The sequence below is a fragment of the Brassica napus genome, chromosome C4 (genome assembly GCF_020379485.1).
Source record: "Brassica napus cultivar Da-Ae chromosome C4, Da-Ae, whole genome shotgun sequence".
In the NCBI taxonomy this organism is placed as follows: Eukaryota; Viridiplantae; Streptophyta; class Magnoliopsida; order Brassicales; family Brassicaceae; genus Brassica; species Brassica napus.
Window position 1 is genome coordinate 43,355,962 of NC_063447.1, and position 25,069 is coordinate 43,381,030.

At 32.3% G+C, this 25,069-nt stretch overlaps 1 protein-coding gene and 1 pseudogene across 1 annotated transcript; one reads left to right on the forward strand and one right to left on the reverse strand.

The window, feature by feature from the left end:
- The first annotated feature begins 7,152 nt into the window (after positions 1 to 7,152).
- On the forward strand, positions 7,153 to 12,177 carry LOC106408572 (annotated as a pseudogene).
- LOC106449496 (leucine-rich repeat extensin-like protein 3) lies at positions 11,788 to 13,171 on the reverse strand. Its single transcript, XM_013891249.3, has 2 exons — positions 12,951 to 13,171; positions 11,788 to 12,862 (listed from the first exon to the last, which is right to left on the reverse strand). The coding sequence occupies exons 1-2, from the start codon at positions 13,084 to 13,086 to the stop codon at positions 11,997 to 11,999; spliced, it is 1,002 nt and encodes a 333-aa protein (XP_013746703.2). The 5' UTR covers positions 13,087 to 13,171; the 3' UTR covers positions 11,788 to 11,996.
- Positions 13,172 to 25,069: the final 11,898 nt, after the last annotated feature.

Below are 25,069 nucleotides of genomic sequence, written 5' to 3' on the forward strand. Positions count from 1 at the left end.
TCAGCTAGATGATGACGAATGATCAAGATGGCTCTGTAACGATCCTTTTCATTGGCATTATTTTTCTCGGTGATACACTCACCGAGTCCCTTGGATTTCAGGATGATCTTAGCATCGAGCGCCCACTGAATGTAATTATCTCCAGATAGATTTAGGGCAGCGAAATCAAGGTTGTTGATTTTCGACATCTGAAGTTATAGATTAATATTTTTAGAACTTTTAGAAATATTTTTTAATGTTTAAACGATTAGGGTTTTATGTTCAAACAATCAAACAAGCCCTCACAGCCAAGATCTATGTCTCACGGCCAATGAGCAAGCCACACGGCCATGGATGCAAACTAGTTCGTTTTTATGCATTTAGTTTGTCGTGTAATTGCAATCCTAACATGGTTTGTTTAAATCAGTTCATGATGTAATCAAAACAAGCAAACCTATCAGCCAAGCAAAGATCAGGCCACACAGCTATTTGATTCAATTCAACACTATTCCTAGAATAAGTTCTAAGTGTAATTGCAATCAATCAATGTGATTAAGTTATGGTATGAATGCAACAAGGCCACACGGCCACGAGTATGATCAAGTCTAGAACAGTTTAACCTAATATGTAGTTTCAGATTTCGATTTTAAAATAATCTAAACTAGGTCATTAGGGTTTTAGTTTAAACAAGCCAAACAATCAGATTCGAGTTTGAACAATCCTAACAATAGTTCTAGGTGATCAAATCAACCAATCAATGTTCAATTTCAAACAATCAAAATCGATTTTTAGAATTACGGTTTTAGGGTTTCGATTTTATTAACAAGCAATTTCAATTTTAGGATGATCAAATTCAATCTCAATCAATCAATCAATCAGTTTTAATTAATCAATAGTTTTCGAATTAGGGTTTAGGGATTTCGAAAATTTGATCTTACATCAAAGGGATTTGATTTGAGATTCAAAACCTTTAAGGTTCTGATTTTAATTGATCAATGGATCAATCTCAATTTTTAGGGTTTGGGGATCGAACTTATAGAGCTTCGAATTACTCGCTTAGGGATTGATCTATTATCCTATGACTTTCATCTTAGAGATTATAATTTAGGGTTTCATTCTTTACAATCAACCAAATTCGATTCATTATGTTCTTATAATTCTAAATACCTTTAGTTTAGTTGTTTGTAGAAACCGGACCACCAAGAATGAACCTCGAGCTTAGACACGACCGGGACGCGAGCTGGCTGGGACGCGAGATGTACACGAGCTGTCTTGGACGCGAGCTGGAACGGAGTCGCGAACGGATTAGGATTCGTCGGTATCGTCGGGTTCGGATTAGGGTTCCAAGCAAATCGGTGCACACTGTATCTGTGCGTGAGGGCGCGTCGGTGGTCAGATCGACAAGCGGTTTGCACTGACTGATTCGTCTCGGCCAGGGCTTCGATTTGAGATCTTGATCATTTTCTGGGTCCTCACGGTTTGGGAGAACTGCCTCTTCGAAGTTCCAAGGCAGATTCCTTTTCATTTAGGGTTTTAGGGTTTAGCGATTTGGTTTTAGGCTCAGGGTGTTAGAGGCTATCGTGCTGATAACGTGTTGTGAAATTTAGGATTTAGAGCTGTAAGTTTCTATATATTATTAATGAATAAGTGTTCCCTTTATATAGGGGTTACAGGAGAGATAAATGGAAATACAATAATAGGAAAGATTACAAATCATAAACATAAACGAATTAGGAAATAGACAAGTTGTAGCCGCCTCAGCTCTCTCTCCTCTCCAAGTCTCGCGGCCGCCTCTCTCTCTCTAGGGTTGGACCGTCTCTTTCTACGTGTATGAGCCGGTTATGGACTGGGCCGGTTATAGACATCCACCAATTGATTTATAACATTCTCAGTTTTTTCTCCCGTTTATTTTTTGTTTACACAGAGAAGAGAGAACACTTTTAGTTGTCTGCATTGTTATCCTTTTATCAACGTTTTTAAACTGATCTGGATAACTTTCCAGGTCACCCAGTTATTTGGGTCGACTCACACGAACCACAGTTTAATAAATTAATTAATTTTAATACATAAATATATATTAGTTATTAAAAAATAGGAGTAATCTTACATTTCCTTAAAATATATAGAAAATATTTAAATTTGCTTTTTTATTTTATTTTCATTTTACATATAAAATATTATAAATAATAAAAACCATTTAATAATCTTTTTGTAAAAAACTTTGGAATGATAACATATAATAAAACATAGCAAGACTTAAATCTCATAAGTTTTAGATATCTGATGTCAATAATAAAATTTAATTTTAAATCAAAATAAAGAAAAAATAAACATTAAGATTGTAATAGATTTTTGATAACAAACATAAATTAATATCAAATCTTATTAACTAGTTTTAGTTCTTTCTTTTTTATTCACTATATCTTTTTCAGGTGGCATAGTGAAATGTTCATCAAAATCTAAATATCACAATAAAATAGTTTAGTCAATATCATATATGATTTTGCAAAATGAATCAGGTCAATGAATTTTTACATAAACAGCTTTTTTTTTTCAACATTCATGGCATATTATTAAGAGAGATTTGGTGGCGATGGTGAATGAATTTTTGGTGTCTAGAGAAATGGATACAAGTTTAAATATTACTAATATTTGTATGATTCCAAAGACAGAGAGGCCTACAAGGATGACGGAGTTGCGACCTATTAGTTTATGTAATGTAGGGTATAAAATTATTTCGAAGGTTTTGTGTCAACGTTTGAAGGTATTGCTACCTTCCCTAGTCTCAGAAACGCAATCGGCATTTGTGGCAGGGAGGCTGATCTCTGATAATATCCTTATAGCTCAGGAAATGTTTCATGGATTACGGACTAATGAGGCGTGTAAAGGAAAGTATATGGCAGTCAAAACGGATATGAGTAAGGCCTACGATCGGGTCGAATGGGAATTTATTAAGGCATTATTACAAGAAATGGGGTTCCATGATCATTGGATTAAACTAATGGTGGAATGTATATCATCGGTTCAATATCGGGTTCTTTTAAATGGTCAACCTCGAGGACTTATTATACCACAAAGGGGCTTACGTCAAGGATATCCTTTATCCCCCTATTTATTTATTCTGTGTACCGAGGCTCTGATAGCGAATATTAAGAAGGCAGAACAGGAGAAACAATTAACAGGAATAAAGGTGGCCAGAGCATGCCCTTCAATATCGCATCTGCTTTTTGCGGATGGTAGTCTCTTTTTTTGTAAAGCTCAAAAGGAAGAATGTCATACCATTCTAAGGATTTTAAAGGAATACGAGAAAGCTTCGGGTCAATTAATAAACTTTGATAAGTCTTCAATTCAATTTGGACACAAAATCGAAGAATCAGTAAGACAAGAGCTAAGAGATATTTTGGGCATACAAAATTTGGGAGGCATGGGAACGTATCTAGGATTACCGGAGAGTCTCGGGGGTTCTAAGATACAAGTTTTTGTCTTTGTACAGGATCGGCTAAATAATAGGGTCAATGGCTGGACTTTTAAGTTCTTTACTAAAGGAGGAAAAGAAGTGATCATCAAATCAGTGATTACGGCTTTGCCAAATCATGTGATGTCTTGTTATCGTTTACCTAAAGCTACCGCAAAAAAATTGACGAGTGCGGTAGCACAGTTTTGGTGGAGTCCTGGCAGTAGCACAAGAGGAATGCATTGGAAATCATGGGATAAAGTATGTGTCAGTAAGGAAGATGGAGGCCTAGGTTTTAAAGATATCACTGATTTTAACACAGCGATGCTTGGTAAACAATTATGGCGGCTGATAGAAAAGTCAAATACTTTATTTTTTCGAGTTTTTAAAGGTCGGTATTACAGGAATGCATCACCCCTGGAACCGATTCTCATATTCTCCGTCATATGGTTGGCGGAGTATAGTTTCTGCTAGATCTCTGGTAAGTAAAGGACTAATCAAAAGGGTGGGAACAAGATCTTCTATATCCGTATGAAATGATCCTTGGCTCCCAACCACTCGCCCGAGACAAGCCAATAAACATCAACACAATCTTTACCCAGACCTTACTGTGGATTCGCTTATTGATCCTCATTTGCGAAGATGGAATTCGCCGGCGATTCGGGCTTTGGTGGACCCACAAGATGTGAAATTAATAGAAAATATACCATTGAGTAGAACTCGGATGGCATACAAAGATGGATGGCATTTCACAAATAATGGAAAATACACGGTTAAATCTGGAAATCAGGTTGAAAGGATATATCCAGATAAGGAAAAACCACTAGTAGTGTGTGGACCCACAGTAGATATTTTGAAGGCATATTGCTGAAAATTACGGTGCCCATCTAATATTAAGCATTTTCTATGGCAATTGGTGACAGAGTGTATAGCAGTCAAGAAAAATCTGCATAAGCGAGGGATACCTGGCGATATTGTTTGTGCAAGATGTGGTGCTGAGGAGGAATCGATCAACCATATTTTTTTTGAATGTCGTCCTGCACTTCAGACATGGACTCTTTCAAAGATTCCAACAAATCCAGCTATGTTTCCAACAAGTTCTCTCTTTGTGAACATGGATCATCTTTTTTGGAGAGTTGTTCCACAGATGGAGGATCATCAGTTTGCATGGATACTATGGTATATATGGAAGGGAAGAAATAATAAAGTCTTTAGCAATATGGATATGGATCCGTTGGACACCCTTAAACTGGCTGAAACGGAATCAAAACTCTGGACTGAGGCACAAATATCGAATGATAACAAGAGGATCCCACAGGTAGAGGCAACGATTCTTCCGTCAATTCCAGGAAGATGGTGTTTCACGGATGGTTCCTGGAAAGAGAAGGATATTTTTTCAGGACAAGGATGGTATAGTACTCTAGAAGGATTTGCGGGTTTGATGGGTGCAAGGAATGTTCGAGCGTCCCTTTCTCCTCTTCATGCAGAAATGAAAGCTTTGTTATGGGCAATGGAATGTATGAAAATTTACGACAATTTCAGATTACGTTTGCAACAGATTGTTCTCAATTGGTGAAGATGGTTTCAGCACCAGAAGAATGGCCAGCATTTGCAAGTTATTTGGAGGATATAAACAGCCTGAAGGAGAGTTATTCCAGAGCAGAGATTATCTATGTACCAAGAACGCAGAACAAAAAGGCGGATAGCTTAGCCCGCAGTGCTAGCAAGGAAACGTCTTTTGTAGTTCACATGGATCAAGATCTCCCAGTTTGGTTCACAGAGTCAATATGAGTCTGTAAAGTTGATGACAAAAAAAAAAAAAAATCAGATCTATGAATTTTATTCACAACAAAACGTTATATATTTATTTAGAAACATGTAAAATAAAAACAAGATAAAACCATGTGATTAACGAAAAAATAAAAACACCGTTTATATGATAAAAGTTAGAAGTTAGAAGGCTAATACGAATACTATTTACGATGAATAAAAGAAGCAAAAAATTAAAAAGAAAATTTAAAGAGCTATAGAATATATGTGGCAGCAAGGAAAACAATAAATTCACGAGAAAACTAAAATTGTAAGTAAAAACTTACGTTCTTATTTGGAATACAAAACACATTTAATTAACTAATTAAAATCCTGTGAAAAACTAAACAAATTAATCACTGGCTCACCAATGGTTCAATCGGTAGTCGGGTTACCGGGTTTAAGGGTTTTAGCGGATTTTATCAGGCTTTCAATTAGAATTTAGAAGATATTTTTTAAAACCTAAATCGAATTATTTAGCGGGTCACTGGGTTTGTCGGTCCGACCACGGTCCGATTCGGATGTAAAAACACTGCCTTTTATCCAATTTTTTTATTAGAATTGGATACTTTTCTTGCAATACTACACACATCTCTATTATTAAAAGAGATGTACCCTTTAAAAAATACCCCTAAGTTTTCTAACTTAATTTCACTTCCATGCCACTGAGAATTAAATTAAACTACCTATTTTAATGTTTGTCTTTTCTAGTTAAATTAATGAGTTTTTCTTAATCAAATTTAAACTTAATGTCATTAAATAAACCTACCTATTTTAACGTTTGTCTTTTCCAGTTAAATTAATGAGTTTTCCTTAATCAAATTTAAACTTAATGTCAGTAAATGAACCTAAAAATACATCATATTTAACGTACCTTATTATGTACGAGTACGGCCCAATAATGAACTTGAATTTTATTTTTACTAAAACGTGAATCACTTGACGTATGTAATATTTAAAATATATTAACTACAATATAACAAATGCATATAACCTACCTATACTTTAGTTTAAAATGATCATGTTCAAGTTTTATATAGTCAACTTACATCATGCATCGATCGATGTACAATATTCAAACCACCTATAGTTTTCGTTTTCTTTATAGGATGTATCAACCAACCAATCATCCCATTGATTTTCTAAGCTTTATAAAAAAACAAATCAATAAATAAAAACTCAAAATCCAATATCTTCTATTAATCAAAACATAATATCTTCAATGTCGTATCTTTAATGTACCTATTAAATATAGAAACTGTAACCATAATTACACTAATTGTAAGAATAGATTTGATTCCAACCAATTGATCTATTACTTCGGTAATTGATTTGCTTGCAGAAGAGGAAACAATAAATTTAAAATTTATAAGAATATAAAGATATAGAGATTCCAACCAATTGCCTATATTTGCGTATGATTACCGCATAATAAGCTTCAAATTGAACATTGAAAAAGATAGAGAGATTTTTTTATAATCTTTTACCGACTCAAACTTAAACAAAACGAAGAGTTAAATGTATTTTTTTTTTGTTACACTTCCCGAAAAAAACGGTTACAACATGGGCTTTCATAATATGGCATTTTAACATATTAATGTTATGGACATTTAATAATTATCTTGACGAAAAACAAAGACTATAAATAATTTATTATTAATAAAATTATGAAATTATTTACAATTTGATGACTAATTCATCGCCTTTTTTTATACGTTAAATTTTTCATAGAAGTTTAAAAATCATTTTATTTTCTTTAAACATGTATAACTAATTTATAATCTTTTATGTCATACTAAGTCATAATATAATATTTCTTCATAGTTTACATTAATAACCATTGTTTTTATATATCGTCTACAATTCTCTAATTACGTCTATTTGTTCAATTTTTTATATGATATCGAATATTCATCGTAAATAGATGGTTTAAGATGCCAAAAAAATTATTTACTTGGTGAATATAATACATAAAATATTACGAATACATTATTTAGTTAAATAAATAACCAAAAACCAAAAATTCAAATCCGCGCTGGCGCGCGGGTCAGGGTCTAGTACAATTTATAATAGAATCCTCTACTTATTACAGTTGCACATTGCTTATACAACTTCTTCTAAGACACTAGACTTTTCTTACAAGCAATGGTTATCTTAGACATCAAGAACTCTAACAACTCTATCTTGACAACTTAACTTTGTTAGCTTTTAACCACACTAACTAGTTACTCTTGTTCTTTTTGTTGTGTAACTTCTAGCTACACAGACCAACCTTGTCCTTGACTTCTTGTGGATCCACGTTAGTTTTGCTTCTTCTTCATCTTCCTCAGTTTCTTGCGCTTCAAGTCTCCTTCTTATTTTCTTTTGCACCTTTGCTTCTTGTGCTTCTTCTTTGTTCGTTCTTCTTCTCACTGATTCTTCTTTATTTTTCTTATATAGGATTTAATCAAAGGTTCAATCTCAACAGATACACGGTGAAAACGTGCTAATATAGGAAGGAGTCCTATAATAGGACTACAGGAGTAATTGAGTATTATCGACTAACTACCTTTCTAACTAACTCATTAATCACTTACTTTAATATCCACAATCTCTTCTAATCGTATATGTGGTGAGTAATCAGCATTGTCATCGACTTTGATGCATTGTGCTTTATAGTGTGTGTGTGTATATATGAATCAAGTACCATATGCACTAAGAGAAACCATCTTACGTTATTACGTTGAGTCAAACTTTAAGTTTTTAATGGCTTCACTAATGGTTTTTGAAGCTTCCATAGCCATCTTATGTTTTATCCTACTTTGTTTCTTCCTCTTCATGAATCCTCATGATAACTTGCTTAGAAACTGGCCAGTTCTCGGGATGCTTCCGTGTCTGCTCGTGAATTCCATCGTATCTATGAGTTTAGCGTGGAGATTCTCACGAGTTCTAACTCGACGTTTACATTCAAGGGCCCATGGTATTCTGGAATGGATATGTTGTTCACGGTTGATCAAGCAAATATCCATCATATCGTGAGCTCAAACTTCTCCAACTACACCAAAGGTCCCGACTTCAGAGAAGTATTTGATGTTCTTGGAGACGGGATACTCACCGCGGACTCGGAACTATGGAAGAATCTGAGGAAAGCTTCTAAAGTCATGTTCAGCCACCAAGGGTTTCGAAGGTTGTTAATGAGTACCACGAGAAGAAAAATCAATGACGGGCTCATTCCTCTTTTTAATCATTTAGCAGAGGAAGGAGCGGTCGTGGACTTGCAGGATGTGTTCGTGAGGTTCACATTTGACACAACCTTAGTGATGGTAACTGGATCCGCCGATCCTAGATCTCTCTGCGTTGAAATGCCAGAGGCTGATGAGTTTGCTAAAGCTCTTAACGATGTTGGAGAAGGGGTTATGTATAGGCATGTTAAACCGAAGTTCTTGTGGAAGCTGCAAAGATGGGTTGGGTTCGGACAAGAGAAGAAGCTGTCCAAAGCTGACGCCATTTTGACACGAATGTGCGCACAGTTTATATCAGCTAAGAGAGAAGAGATAATATCACGAGAGCATGCTCACACTGCCAATGATGAAGCTGCGGATCTTTTGACATCACACATGAAGCTAGATGCAACCAAGTACGACCTCTTGAACCCGAGTGACGGTAAGTTTCTCAGAGACACCATGTTGTCTTTCATTCTAGCGGGGAGGGATGCCACTGCGTCTGCTCTCACTTGGTTCTTTTGGCTTTTGTCGGAAAACCCTGAAGTTGTCACTAAGATTCGCCAAGAGATCAACACAAACCTTATAAAAATTCATGGCCAAGAGAGGCCGTCTAATTATTGTTACATTGAGTGCTTGAACAAACTGGTGTATTTACGTGGCGCCTTGTATGAATCGATGAGACTTTACCCGCATGTTCCATTTGAGCGCATGACTCCCGTAAGGCCAGATGTGCTTCCAAGTGGTCATAAAGTCGATGCAAGTATGAAGATTTTAATCTTTCTTTATGTGTTAGGGAGGATGGAAGCAGTATGGGGAGAAGACGCATTGGAATTCAAGCCTGGGAGGTGGGTTTCAGAGACGGGAGGGTTTAGAGAAGAGCCTTCGTACAAGTTCTTTGCGTTTTTCGGGGGACCAAGATCTTGCCTGGGTAAGCTTTTAGCAATGACTCTAATGAAGACAGCTGTAGTGGAAATATTACAAAACTATGATTTTCAACTTGTCAAAGGCCAAACGATCGAACCAGCTACTGGTCCTTTCCCCTATATATTATTTGATAAGCATTACAACTTCTTTTTGTAGTCACATGTCATTAATAGAATGATTTTTAGAATCATTAGAGAAATATGTTGGTCTATCTAATTATATAATAAGCTTTTTATTAAACTAACAATAAATACATCATTAATGTACTTTATTATTTTCTTAAATAAAATTTACGGAATTGCCTAATGTGGCTAAAGTATATATGGCAATTAATGATTTTGAATAATAAATATTTGATAAAAAATAGTGTATCTTCTATCATATTTGTTTAATTTTAAGCTATTAAATAAATTAAATAACCACAATAACCATATAATAAAAATTTAGATTTTTATGTATATGTTATATTTTGAATTTTTACAAACGGCTATAAATTACTAAAACTGTTAAAAGTCTCACATTCAAATTTTATGATCCATGGTTTAAAATTTTTGTTATGACAAAATACAAACGATTACAAAAATTATATAAGTAAAAAGTCTAATTTAATTAATTAATAAGATTAATATATATATCGTTCTAAATTAAACTATAAACCATATAAAATACAATATTTTAGTTTCAAAATTTGCTTTGAACAATTTTTTTGAACGATCATTGACAACTTATTTTTTTTTAATTATAAATTACTAAAACTATTAATCCCACCATGAAAATTTTGTTATCAGTAATTTCAATTTTTTACTATAAAAGATACAAATGATCAAAAAACTATATGAGTAGAAATCAGTATTTAATAGACATTAATATTAAAAATATACTAAAATATATTATCTATGTTAGTATCATTTAAATTTAATAACATATCCTATCAAATAAAAAAAAAATTGGATTAATACAGTTGATTTATATGTTTGCTTCAATTTAATTATAGTTTTAATAGTTACTGACTTTTAATTATTTAATATATATTTATTATTTTATAATATGTCAAAATATTTAATACATAAAATAATTTATATATATAATATTGATTCTGCGCAAGGCGCGGATCTTAACCTAGTTCTTCGTATGAAACACGGTCTTCGAGTCAAATTTACTAAAAGATGTTCCTCTTACGAAATAAATGGTCATGTTTTTACGAAACACATGAAAATATAAACCATATCTTAGTACGACTATGCTAATTTAATGATATTTTGTAAATAATATATATATTCTTTACAAAAAATCATATCAAATATAATGTTTCAAGAACAAAAATATTTTAAAAACTTGAAAATAACAAACTGAAAATATAATATAAAGTTATAATATAATTTAATAGTATAAAAGTCAATTATGTTTCTTTAATCTTTTGTCGTAGAAATAGCAAGAAAGAAAATGACCAAAATAGCTTCGTTTTATTTTGAAAATTTTAATATTTGTTTTCTGTTTTTTTTTTTTGAAATTTGAAACTCTTCTCAGACCCTCCACCTTTTAAGTCTAAACCCTAAATCTAGATTAGTTATCATTTAATAAAATTTATTTTGGTCATTTTCTTCATTCATGGCTATTTTGTGATGAAAAATTAAAAATAATTATCCTAGGGAATTTCTCTAGTTTTCAAATCTAAAATCAATATCAAAAATCATATCAAAATTTTGGTGTACATACAAATCCGAGTTTGGTCGGTTCATTAGATCACCGGTTTCCGGTGTTTTAACGGTCTGATACGAATTTTTTATCAGTTCCCTAGTTTTCAAATCTAAAATCAATATCAAAAATTATATCAAAATTTTGGTGTACATACGAATCTGGATTTGGTCGGTTCATTGGATCACCGGTTTTCGGTGTTTTAACGGTCTGATACGAATTTTTTATCAGTTTAACTTTAGCTAGATTTTGTTATTAATCCAACCTGGACTGATTTCCGATTTGCGGTTTAACTCGGTATGACCCCTGGTCTGGATTTAAAAACACTGGTTTAATCCATTATCTAATGCAGTCGTTAAAAAAATATTATTTTTTAATAACAAATAACTTGAAGATATACACGAAACATTATTTCTTGAACATGTGCGATCTCATAAAGTGACATAATTAAAATAAACCTATTTAAAAAAAAGAATAATTTATAAAAACTACAAAAAATATAATTTTGTCAACCCATTAAAACTATAGAAAAACTTATAGGTTAACTAATTTTCATAGAAATACAATTCAGAAATTATCTAACTATAAAAATACAATAAATAAATTTTAAGTTAATAATTTAGTGTATATAAATAAAATATATGGTCAATCATAAGTTGGATCTACACTATAAGTGGAGCATTCAAGTCTAATCAGAGACTATGATACATGTGCACATAAACCTTCAGAAATGAGCCATATTATGAGTATTCTGCTAGTGATTTTGCATATACATTAGGTAGGTTTGTAACATTTTAAAAAGGAAAGGAAAATAATGAAGTAGAAAACACATCTTTATTCTTCACCCTTGTATAAACACATAAATGCCATATGCAACACAGTGCATTTCTCAAATAAAAAGCTTGGTTTATATATATGATACTCTTGTCCGCTTAAGTAGGTTGTTTGTTTGCTGAAGAAGATAAAGTAGGAGGAGGGCCAGGGTTGCGTGGTGGTGGAAGGAAAGGGAACGGAGGAAATGGAAAAATTGACGGAGGAGGTGGAGGAGGAGGAGGTGGTGGTGGTGGTGGATTTAGACCTGGAAATATTGGCGGCAGTGGAGGAAATGGGTTTGGAGGGAAAAAGGATGGAGGAGAGGGCGGTGGAGCAGCAGGAGGCGGAGGAAATATTGGAGGGAAGAACGATGGAGGAGGAGTGGGAGGAGGCTGAGGAGGACGAGGCTGAAATGGGTTAGGAGGGAAGAAAGATGGAGGAGGAGAAGGAGGAGGCTGAGGAAATATTGGAGGGAATATAGACGGAGGAGGAGCAGGAGGCGGCTGAGGAAATAATGGAGGGAATATTGAGGGAGGTGGAGCAGGAGGAGGTTGAAATGGGAGTGGAGGGAATATCGAAGGAGGCGGTGGCTGAAATGGGTTCGGTGGAAAAATAGACGGTGGTGGCGCAAACGGGTTTGGTGGAAAAATCGAAGGTGGGGGCGCAAATGGGTTTGGAGGAAGAAACCATGGAGGTGGGAAAAATAACTTCTTGTCTCCGATATTTTGCTTTTTGTATCTTGATGATTGTTGCTTCTTGTGTTGGAAGTGAACCTGACTTTCTTTTCTAATTTGTTTCAGATTCCGACTAGACTTCCTTTCTGGATGCTTCTTTACAGCCAAGAATATCTGATTCTTCCCATTTCTTGAACACCTTTTGATTCCAAGACATGAAACATGGGATTCTCTTCGATAACGACCTCTTGTCTTCTGTTTGAAACTAGGTTTCACTTGTCTTAATCTGCATTCAAGATCACCATAGGAATCTGCACACAGCCATACAGAAGAAGACAAACTTTTCACATCAGAGAAGAGACAAGTTTTCTAATACTAAATACAATGTGTTGATGATACCTGAGACTGAGAAGAGGTTATTTTTCCTGCAAGGGACAGTGTCTCTGAAGCTTACGGCTGGATTTGCTGCCTTTGAAGTATGGTTATTGAATGTTATGGTTAAGGCAATGGAGATGAGGAAGAGAAGAGAAGACATCTTGGAGCTTGTTTTCTAAAGTTGAAAGAGGTTTTTGTTTGTTATTGATATACAAGAGACATAAACAGAAAGCTCTTTTGTTCTTTTCTGTCTCGTGAATCGCCTTTTTGTATAATTGAGTTTCTGTCAAGACATTAAACAAGAAAACAAAATTCTGGCTTTTATCCTTTTGTTTATAATATAATTACTAGATTTTAATAGGTGTTTTGAAAGAGCAGACTTATTTTTAGAATAAAATAATTTTTCTAAGATAAATTTCTATATAAGATCCAAAATCCCAGCAATACTCTGTAGCCAGTGAACATAATTAAACCTTTGCATTGCATTGCATTGAAAGAGATTTTTTCATTGTTTTTTTATGCGTTGCATTGAAAGAGATTGTCATTCGTGAGGCCATGAGAAATGGTTTCATTAGAAACCTCCTTGGAAATAAAGATTTCCAATGTTAAATCTAGATGACAATCTCCTGAAGGATAAATGATATGTTCTCCAATACGATTTTTATTGATTGAAAGATTTCCAATGTTCTAAGGAAGAAGAAGAATATCTCACTTGCGTGATACAGAAAGGGAGACAAAATTTGACAGATAGATGGAATCTCTGATGGATCTCTTTCACCATCTCTGGTGGTAGATAAAGCAGCACTCTTCACTGCACATGCAACAGATAAAGTAGGCACTATTTTGAGGGTCAATTTAAAAGAGTTTCTATATCGAAGTCGGAACTCTGCAAATGAATAGAAAACATGTTTTATATATTGAATTTCACATTCCAATTAGGTTCTATAACACTTAGTATTTGAGACACACTTTCTCTTGTCAAAAAGATTTTTTATGACCCGTTATTCATTGCTTCATTGTCTTTAGTGTTTCTAATATAAGAGTTATTTTCTTCTTGTCACACAAATCTCCTCCTCTTTTTATTCTATTTTATGTTCTCATTTATTTTTATCTCAAATTCTAAAATGTATTAAATAAAAATAATTATCATAATAAATTATATAGAAAATTCTTTATCTTTTAAGATCTATTTTCATATATATATATATATATATATATATATTAAGTGTTAACAAAATTAAGTGTGAACGTGGACACCAATGCGTGAATAATAGAGTTAGACTAGTTGTGGATATGGTCATCTTAACACGGAAGTCATTGGCTGATACCTTTAAGAACTTGTTCTTCGTCATAGTCTACAGAAAGAAAAATCTACATAACCACGTTTCCACCGTTACTCCCACCGGCACCACCGAAGCCACCACCATGATCGAGCGGTTCCAACTAGGGCTGGGCATAATTACTCGTTACTTGGCTCGTACTCGCTACTTGATCGATACTTGACTCGTAAAGTCGAGTACTCGGTTTGACCAAGTCGAGTATCAAGTAATCTATTTAAATTACTCACAAGTACAAGAAAAATATCAAGTATTCAAATCAAAGTAACTACTTGGCGTTGTTTGGCTTGTTACTCGTTTTTGTTGATGAACAAATATACATTTTTAAATCATAGTAAAATAACTTGTTTATATTTCTATTTCTATAAGTTAATCAAACATATGTGATATATCTTGACTTTTTTTCTTTCTTAGATATTATATTTCTCGAATTGACTAAAATATAGGAAAATGATGAAATATTTTGTATGCATAATAGATTTACCTAGTTTTGAATTTCGACGAATTAGCAATAAAAAATTAAAAATAATTATTAAAAACTTGCAAATTATTTACAAGTAACAAGTAATAAAACAAGTCAAGTAACTTGCAAGTCCGTCGATTTTTAGCAAGTACTTGAAATCGCAAGTACTCGTTTTTAGCAAACCAAGTACAAGTAATTTTTTTACTACTCGTATAAACCAAGCCGAGTACCAAGTATATCAAAAATACCAAGTACTCGGCTTGTGCCCACCCTTAGTTCCAACTCGCTAAAGGTTTCATCTTTCAAAATGTTGTACACCGATCTGCTGAAGACTTACTCCGCGACCACATCCAATCCAATGCAAATAGCTCTCGATCTCCGATAAGACAGCTCTGATCGAGTTCCAATGGATAAGACAGCTCTGATCGAACTGTCTTATCGGAGATCGAGAGCTAGTTGTGTTGGATTGGATGTGTCACGAGGAAAGTCTCCAGCAGATCGGTGTACATTGGATTGAAAGATGAGACCTTTAGCGAGTTAGAACCGAAACTCGATTGTGGTGATGGCGTCGACGGTGCCGGTGACGGTGGGAGTAACAGTAAAAACATAGGTTTCTCCGGGAGGTTTTTCCTTCCCGGAGACTATGGCGAAAAACAAGCTCTTAAAGGTATCAGCCAACAAGCTTTGTGTTAAGATGTTCATGTCCACAACTAGTGTATAACTCTAATATCCACGCTTTGGTGTCAACATCCACACTTAATTTTGTTTACACTTTAATATATATATATATATGAAAATGGATCTTAAAAAATAGAGAATTTTATATATAATTTCTTATGGCAATTATTTTTATTTAATATATTTTAGATTTTAAGATAAAAGTAAATGAAAAAATAAAGTAGAATAAGAAAAATAATAACATAAAATAATCAAAAAACCAACATTCTTTTGTCCAAAAACCCAGTCGGCCCCACAAGAAAGTGTCTCACATGTGAAAAGTGTCTGTGAATATGTAAGAGAAACTCAAAATGTGTTCTACGGAATAATCAACTCTTATATATTATAGCTGGGCCCGATAAAAATCTATCTACATACTCTTTGAACAGGGGTCAAGCTAATCATTGTTCGTTACAAGAGATAAACTCGTCGAAAGACGTTTACGAGATGTATTCTCTGCATTGAATAGAAAGTTGTCGAGATGATTGTGAATAATATTTAGCCCTTAGAAGCCATCTTATTTATATAACGTTGAAGTTAACGTCTTTTCATATTTTTTTTTATGCTTTTCATTTTATCTTTTAAGGATATTTTTCGTTTTTTGTCTGACTTACTTTTCTGCGCTAATTTTCTTTTCGTTGTCCACTTCCATTTGTTAAATAAGTAGATCAGAATTTATGAATGGCTTTGACGAGGGTGTGAAATCCATCTCCAATAGTAAGTTTCCCTCAGTTCATCGAATGAGTGTTTTCCGAGATGGTGAATTTTTAAGAGACTATCTCACCATAATTGAGATCGGCCAGATTTTACTGTACCTCACCGCGATATGTGGAGTATATGAGCTTATGTCAAAGATATATAACCACATGCGGTGATTTCAACCGGGCTTTCATTGCGAGCTATTCTAACCACTTAAGGTGAATTCAACTCGGCGAGGTGCTTTAATCGATTAAGGTGAGTTCGACGACTCGGCTTTCATTCTTCGTCAAATGCTCAATCTCATTTTATAGACAAGTCATTATGAACAGGCTAACATTGTTAGTATTCCTTAAACGAGGTGTTGTGGACAGAATGCCATGGACATGCTTCTTTTCGGTATGGACTTCTTACTCTGTGGATGGGCTTCGTGCATAGCATGCATGAACGGGCTATTATGTTCTTTATGCACCGCCTTGTACAAGCCGTACAAATGAACCGACATGGATGACCCAACAGTTGACTAGTGATATCACTCAAATCACCCTAAGAAGTGATTTGTACTCTCTCAAATAAGAGGTCGAGTTGTAGTACTTAGGAATCGAATTCACAGGGAGCTAAGGCACACAAAAGATCTAGTAGTTATGTGGTTAAGCTATGTCAAATGGTTTAAATGTAAATAGCAAGGGTGAGCAAAGTAATTGCTCGGTTGATTGATAGGGGTTTTGAAACATATATGAAGGGCGTTAGACTTAGGGTTTCTATTCAGACAATCAAGATTTTAGAGATATAGAGACTAAGTGTATGTTGAATATTCTAGAACTCAAACTTAAAGAATAGTCGATCAACTTCCGTATTTTTAGACTATCCATTGTCGGATCTAAGACCTCAGTTGTCGCTTGTTGGTCTTGAGAAAATGTTGATCGATACACCTTTTAACCCGTCGATCGATGCAACTACTGAGTTGCCGATCGACGTACCCTCCAGGAAGATTTACGTACGGGTTTGACTTGTTCAATAGGTTAAACTAAATCAGATTCCGCTTGTTTCTAACAATCCTATCACAATCTAAACTAATTCAGACAGAGAACCAAGCTTCTGTTTGTGCCCTAATATCTATAGGCAATGTCCTAGTTAGCTATTCTAGAACACATGCATTAAGAAGAGTTTAATTGATTGATATCCTAACACTTAGCAATTCTATATTTTGGGCTAATCCCTCATGAATATCTGAACCATAAATCTAACAAAGAGAACTACTCAGACATAGCTAAACAATTCATAACAAGGAAATAAGAAAACTGCATAAATAGAATAGAGTAGAAAAACTTGGAGTTCCAATCACAAATCTTTGAAGGAGTTCTTGGATCTTCTCTCCAAACCTAAGACTTTAAGTATTTTGCTGTATGAAAGTATGAAAATGTAGAAAAACGTGTGTTGCCTAGAACAATGACAAAGCACATAAATATTAGGTTAAAACTCATTAAGGGTAATCTGATAATTCTTGTGGGACTTGGACTTAAAATCGGCCGGAACCAAATCAGGCCTTTGTATGCTTCGTTGTCGATCGACAACAAAGAGTGTGTGTCGATCGATTATCGTCTTCAATCATTGACTGCTAGGCTATTCGATGGTCAAGTACGGGTCTTTATCATTTTATCTCTAAAATACACCAAAATCATTACTTTCTTCCAAATTACTATTTTCTTCCAAATCACTACAAAACCTGAAAACATAATAAAAAGACTCTAAAACAACTATAATATATTTAAAAACACTTATATACCATAGTTAAAAATAAGTAAAATTCATGGTATATCAACTAGCCGTAATGCACATGTCATAGCAGACATACTATCATGGACGAGCCATTATGTAAAAACCCGTCAAGATTGGACATGTATGACACGTTTGTAATAACTCTTTGTACTGAGCTAGCTATTGAGACGAGACCAGTATGACGACGAAACCGGAGTGATGACGCGATCAGCGTGTTAGAGATGTAGGTGTGATGACACAGTCATTTATTTAGTTTTAATTTACCAAATATTAATTTATAAAAGCCAAGGGGATGTTATTCAATTACTGATTTCAAATCAATTATTAATGTTTTATAATCTATCAAATTTTAAAAATTTTAAGTTGATGAATTCTAAAATCTTTGGAGTACACCTCAAATTTTGAATTCATTCATTTGTTCATGAGAATCCATAAGAGATGATTTGAAATCAATTTAAAATACAAAGAATTTTAAAATCTTTGAAAGTTAAATAACACTAGATTTTAAAAGCTGGATTTTAATCATTTACTGAATAACACTAGATTTTAAAATAGAATTTAGAATCAACATTTGAATAACAGTGGATTATGCTTAGATTTAAACTCTATTAAAATACATGATTGAATAACACCACCTAAATTTCTAATACTTAATTAATATATATACGAGAAAATCGACTATTTATCTTATTTTATGAAAAATCTATACTAAAATTAAATACATTTTAAAAAGGAAAAATAAATTTTCATAAATCCAATATTATTAATCTATAGAGTTTTTACTATTGGAAGAATTGTTATATAAAACCGACAGTCATCATTAGTACTTTTTTTTCTTAAAAAGTATCTTTTATATATTATATTTGGACTGGTAAAAGACTGACATAGGGATCAAACCATTGTAATTCGTTACAAGACGATAAAGTCATTGAAGGACATTTGTGAGAAGTATTTTCAGATTTGAATAGAAAGCTGTTGCGATTATTATGAATAATCTTATAGCCTTCAGGAGCCTCTTTATTTATATAAGGTTGAAGTTGGTGAATATCTTTTTTTTAGCCATTTTCTGTTATCTTTAGGATTTTCCTTTTTTTTTGTCTACTTTTTTGGTGCCGATTTCTTTTTCCTTGTTGACTTGCTATTTTTTGTCAATTTATCTTGTCTGGTAAAACCATATTATCAACTTATCTTGTGAGAAAAAAAAAAGAAATCCTTCGATAAATATATTGGTTCTTAAGGAATATTATTTTTGATGGTTTTGTTGAAAAATTATCTTATGAACAAACAGTATATGAAAAATCATTCGAAAATATGTTGATTCTTCATAGAATATTATTTCACAGTTACGGCGAATTTTTTTTTATTAAGGTTTTGGGCGGGAAACATTGAAACAATAGAGGACATAATCATTTCCATCAGATGAATCAATTAGATTCATCATAATGATCCATCTAGATGAATTTCATTTGAACCTAAATTTTAAAGTTAATATAGATGAACCTAAATTTTAAAACTGATATAAATGAACCCTTAAGAAATATTCAACTTCTTTTTCGGTCCAACTTATTTTTCCTTCTCGACTTGCATTTGTTAAATGAACGGATTATAATTTATGAAGGGATTTTACGAGGCTACCAAACTCTTCTCCAATGATGATTCAGGAATGCAATTGCATCCTATATAAAATGATTAAAAAGGTTATTATCAGTTACCAAATCGATGACATAATCAGCATTGCATTACAAAAGCATTTTACAAAACCCAAGCAGCTTAACATACTGCTGCCACTTTGTTCGTGATGTAGTTACATATAGTTCAATCATAACCTCCCATGATAACTGAGTAATTGTCGGACTTAGGGCTAGGCAAATAAACCGAACCCGAAAACCCGAACCAAATCCGATCCGATAAAAATGAATATGAACCGATCCGAACCTGGTATAAATACCGAATGGATCTTGTTTATGGTATTTCGGGTTATGGGTATTATCCGAATCGAACCCGAACCTAAATGGATATCCGATAGAACCCGAAACATTCAAAATTCTCAAAAATAATTTGTACCAAATATGATCTCAATTCCTAATATGTATTCAAAATATATTGAACATCTAAAATAATTATCTATATACTATTATATGAAGATTGATGGTTGAAGGTGGCGGTTGAAGGTTGAAGTTTATAGATTTTGGTTTTGTTTTCATTGAATAATGTTTTTTATTTCATGAGAACTTGGTTTTCGTTTTATGCTTTCATTTATTTGGTTTTCTTTCGATCAATAATTATGTTTACCTTTCATTTGATTTTGAATGATCACATTTGATGTTGTTTTTTTTTAACCGATTTTATTTATGTTTTGGTTACAAAATAGGTACAAATCAAGTATTTTAAAACCGAAGAACCGATTTTACTTATTTTTTGGTTACGAAGTAGATATAAATCAGGTACATTTAAACCTAAGAACCGATTGAGACCCGAACCCGAAAGTACATCAAGTTGTACTAGTTCTTTGAAGAATTACTAACCCCGATCCGAACCCGATAGAACCCGAACTGATCCCGAACCGAATTTTCATATAACCCGAATGGAGCTGATTTTGATAAACCCGGAAAACCGAAACCCGATTAGAACCCCGAATGTCCATGCCTGGTCGGACTTACTAATAAAGCCACTAGGAAAACATTAGTTTAAATATTTATTACATAATATGAACGTTCGCGATATTTTACCCTCCATCTTAACTTTGAAGGGGAGTGTTAGAAATAATCTTGTATATTCGATTTGAGACGTTCAAATATATGTTAGATACGATCGACTATAGCTTATCTCCTATTTTATAGGCTTTGAATCTATCTTAAATCACTTGTATAAATACATGTACTATGCATTTATTATTATTATATGAATAAAACGACGATGATTCTGCTTTACATTTCGATCTTATTATTAAGTGAAGAGCACATGAAATTCAAACGGTTCATCTATATCAGTTTTAAAATTTTGGTTAAAATGAAATTATCCAGATTGATCATCATGATGAATCTAATTGGTAAGTCTGGATGGAGATGATTTGCGTCCAAAATAACACATGTAAATTTCACCCTTATCCAAAAGAAGCATTCAGGGCAAAATAGTTTTGTTCACTAAAACTGTAAAATAACACTTTGCCAGTAAAATTGTAAAATATTTTTTTCTGCAAAATCTGTAAAACTACATTTTCCCATACCGTAAAACTGTACAAAACTGTAAAATCACATTTCCACCATACACATAAAAAAGTATTTTCACGTCAAATCAGTAAATAACTGCAAAATCCCCTTTTCCGCCAATACATCAATTCACATTTTCTAACCAAAATCGCAAAATCAAATTTTTCTACCAAACCCGCAAATCACATTTTCCTAACAATACAATATTTTGTGACACTCGCAAAACCAAAATTTTCACCAAATCCTTAAATTTCATTTCCATGAATTCTGAAAATATTATTTTCTTGCCAAAACCATAAAATTTTATTTTGTGGCCAAAACTGCAAACCACATTTTAATAAGAAAACCATAAAATCACATTTTCTCGCCAAACCCCAAAAATAGCATTTTCCAAAATGATTTTGTTAAATCAAATTTTCCATCAAAATCATAAAATTACATTTTCCACCAAATAGTTGCAAAATTAAATTTTTTCCGAAAATGTAAAATCTCATTTTTCTACCATAATTGTAAAGATAATATTTTGGAAAAAGAGGAAATAATATGATAGGTCAATAATAAAATTTTATATAGTTAATATTAAGATTTAAAATATGACTAGATCAAAATTAATTATTTCCTTATGAGACTCATTTAAAGTGTTAATGAAAATGTATAACAACTAAGTAGATAAAATTGTTTTTGTTATAAGTAAAGAAGAGAAGAAACAAGAAGTGGTGTTCTTGATTCTAATAGATAATGAGTTTTCTTATAGAGATAAAATAGAAGATTTTCGCTTGGAGATTATATCAAACTTGGAGAATAAGGGCGTTACTGGTTCAAACGCAGCGGTTGCGGTTGCGGGAGTTTGCGGATGCGGGTGGTTGCAGTTTCTAGCGGTTTTAAGAGATTTGTATGATTGGTTTTGCGGTTAGAAATTGGTGCGTTTGCGGGATACTTATGACTGGTTAACTACCAAATACATCAGCGGTTAAATAATAAATTAACAATATTTACATTTTATATAATTATAAAAAATATCAAAAATCATAATATTATAATAAATATGAAAATTATATTTAGAAAGTTATAGTTTTAAATTTTAAATATTATAGAAAATATTTTTATTTTAAAATTTTATAATATTAATTAAAATATAATAGATATATTTTATTATTTTTATAATTCCAATTTAAAATTTTTATTGAATAATTTTATTTTTGTATTTATATGGTTTTCGAAAAAAAAGAAAAAAAAATATTTTCCCGCAACCGTCCGCAGCCGCAAACGCTAGCTGGAACCAGCTTTTGATTTTAAGATATTCGGAGCGGTTTGAAGCGATTTGTAGCGGCTTGTATGATTGTTTCAAAACGCTGTCAACCGCTAACAACCGCAAAAACTGCGTTTGCGGATGGAAACGGAGAAACCAGTCAGATCCTAAGTAAAGCTCGTTATTCAAGTAAATCCAGAAAATTTTATATTGGACATAATATAATATTCATATCACTTTTCTTTGATGACTATTATACCAAACTACTTATTGAAAAGCCTTAGATCCTACCTAGTCAAAAACCTTATAAGGAAACCCCAACGAAAAAAATCATGGCTAAGAGAATAAGAGTCCGTGAAAAATTATTTCCCCTCATGTGTATATAAGTAAAAATCTTAGATGAGAAACATTTGGTTTGAGACTCAAAACCAAAGATGGAAGAACTATTTATTACTTATTGGCTTGATGCGATTAATGTTGCTGCAAAATATTCACACTTTTCACAATGAATATGCAAAAAATTATCAAAGAGTTAAAGACGTAAATTCACCAAGATTTAAATACGCATAGTGGGTTATCAATGATGGGTGTGTCTATATATGCAAAATATCCGGTTTGGACTATTATATTACTTGTATTGTTATAGAATTTATCTTAACACATTTAAATGTTAAACCTATATATTTTCACTAATCTCAGTGTCTGGACTATCATGCTGGTTAAATGTTTAAAATCTAAGAAGTATTGATACTGAATTTTAAAAAGAAACAGTCTAATATAATGCTTTACAATATATAATTCTAATTCATAAAATACACTATGAGATGATTGTGAAAATAAATGATGGGTGTGTCTATATATGTACTTCCCATGTATGATACGTATGATGTTTTGCATTACTTATATGTTTCAGGTAATACACTCTGATTGTGTTGTTATGATAAAATAGGTACAAAGATAATACTTCCTCCGTTTTTTTAATGATAGACTTTTTAGAATAGAAGTTTGTTTCAGAAAGACGTATTTTTGTGTTTTTATAAAAAAAATTGTAAACTTTAAGAAAATTAATTGACTTTATTGAATTACTATTGGTTAAAAGTTATTGAAAATTGAAAATTATAGAAAATAATACATTTATTATGGTAGTTTAATGTGTTTTTTTAATTTGTGTGAAATACCTACAAAATTTATCATTGCGGAAGGGAGGGAATATCAAGTAAGATAAAAAACTATGAGAAATGGTGTGTGTATGTTTAGGAAGACAGCTGTGTGTTAGAAATAGTCAAATTATTGTCTGGTAATCATGTTGGACCAATTGATATAAGTGTGACATTCATGATTTACTGATTATTTATAATGAACTATTTATTTATAAAATATTTTGATACAACGAGTCTTTTTCGGCCAAAATGTCAATTTCATATATATATATGATAAGACTTTGTAAATAATTATAAAAGTTAGTGATTCTTTTTTTTTTAAAAGGAGGAGCATACAGTTCCATTAAGGAAATGGGTTGGACTTTGTTTCTCGTAACGAAACCAAAATTGCATGTGCAACCTACATTATAAAAGAATGTTTGAGAATTGCTCCTTTAAACCATAGATTCACTGTCTAAGGCATACCCACATTGATGAATATGGGGTCACGTTCCCCCATCTGATTATATGCAATGTGTATTTCGTGTGGTTACAAGTTGGACAAACAACTCAGTTGTTTTTATTGTTCCCCGTCTCTCGCATGAGGGGTTCGATGCAAATTAGTACTATTAAAACATGAATCTATTGATACAATTGTAGTCTAACTATTTTAATCAATACTATTAAAAGATGAATAAGACCTATTGATATAAGTGTAGTCTAACTATTTTAATCAATACTTTTAAAACATGAACATGACCTATTGATATAGGTGTGGTTCAACTATTTTAATACAACTATTAAAACCTCTTATTAATCATTTAAGATAAATATCATACAAAGAAAAACATATATATGACTAAAAACACAAATATCAACCAATACTATTAAAAAAGGAACATGACCTATTGATATATGTGTGATCCAACTATTTTAATACAATTATTAAAACTTCTTATTAATCATTTAAGATAAATATTATACAAAGAAAAACATATATACGACTAAAAACACAAATATCAATATTATTAAAACAAGAACATGAACTATTGATATATGTATGGTCCAACTATTTTAATACAATTATTAAAACCTCTTATTAATCATTTAAGATAAATATTATAAAAAGAAAAATATATATATGACTAAAAACACAAATATAAAAATTAAATTTCAACAAAAATGTAAAACAAAAAATATACCTGCCCTTTTAAGGGCGGATCAAAATCTAGTCTATACTATTAAAATAGAAGAAGTCCTAAAAAATCTAGTTAAACAAAGTTGTTGGACCATTTCATTAGATTTAACTATTTATTTGGACTTACCTTATATTTCTCTAACTATATAAATATTTTACATAATTTAAATGAACTCATTTATTATTCTCCCATAATCTATTATATAATTACTTTAACAATAAATCACCATGAATATATGACAGATTATTCAAACATGTTTACACATGATGTGATTATTACCACATATAGTTTCATTAATAGTGTAATTTTTTTAATGGTTTAGTTATGTTTAATAGTTATATAATTTGTATTTTAA

Coding starts and splice junctions, on each gene's coding strand:
- LOC106449496 (XM_013891249.3), bottom strand. CDS start 13,086: ATGTCTTCTCTTCTCTTCCTCATCTCCATTGCCTTAACCATAACATTC. Junction 12,863..12,950: donor TAACCTCTTCTCAGTCTCAG/GTATCATCAACA, acceptor GGCTGTGTGCAG/ATTCCTATGGTGATCTTGAA.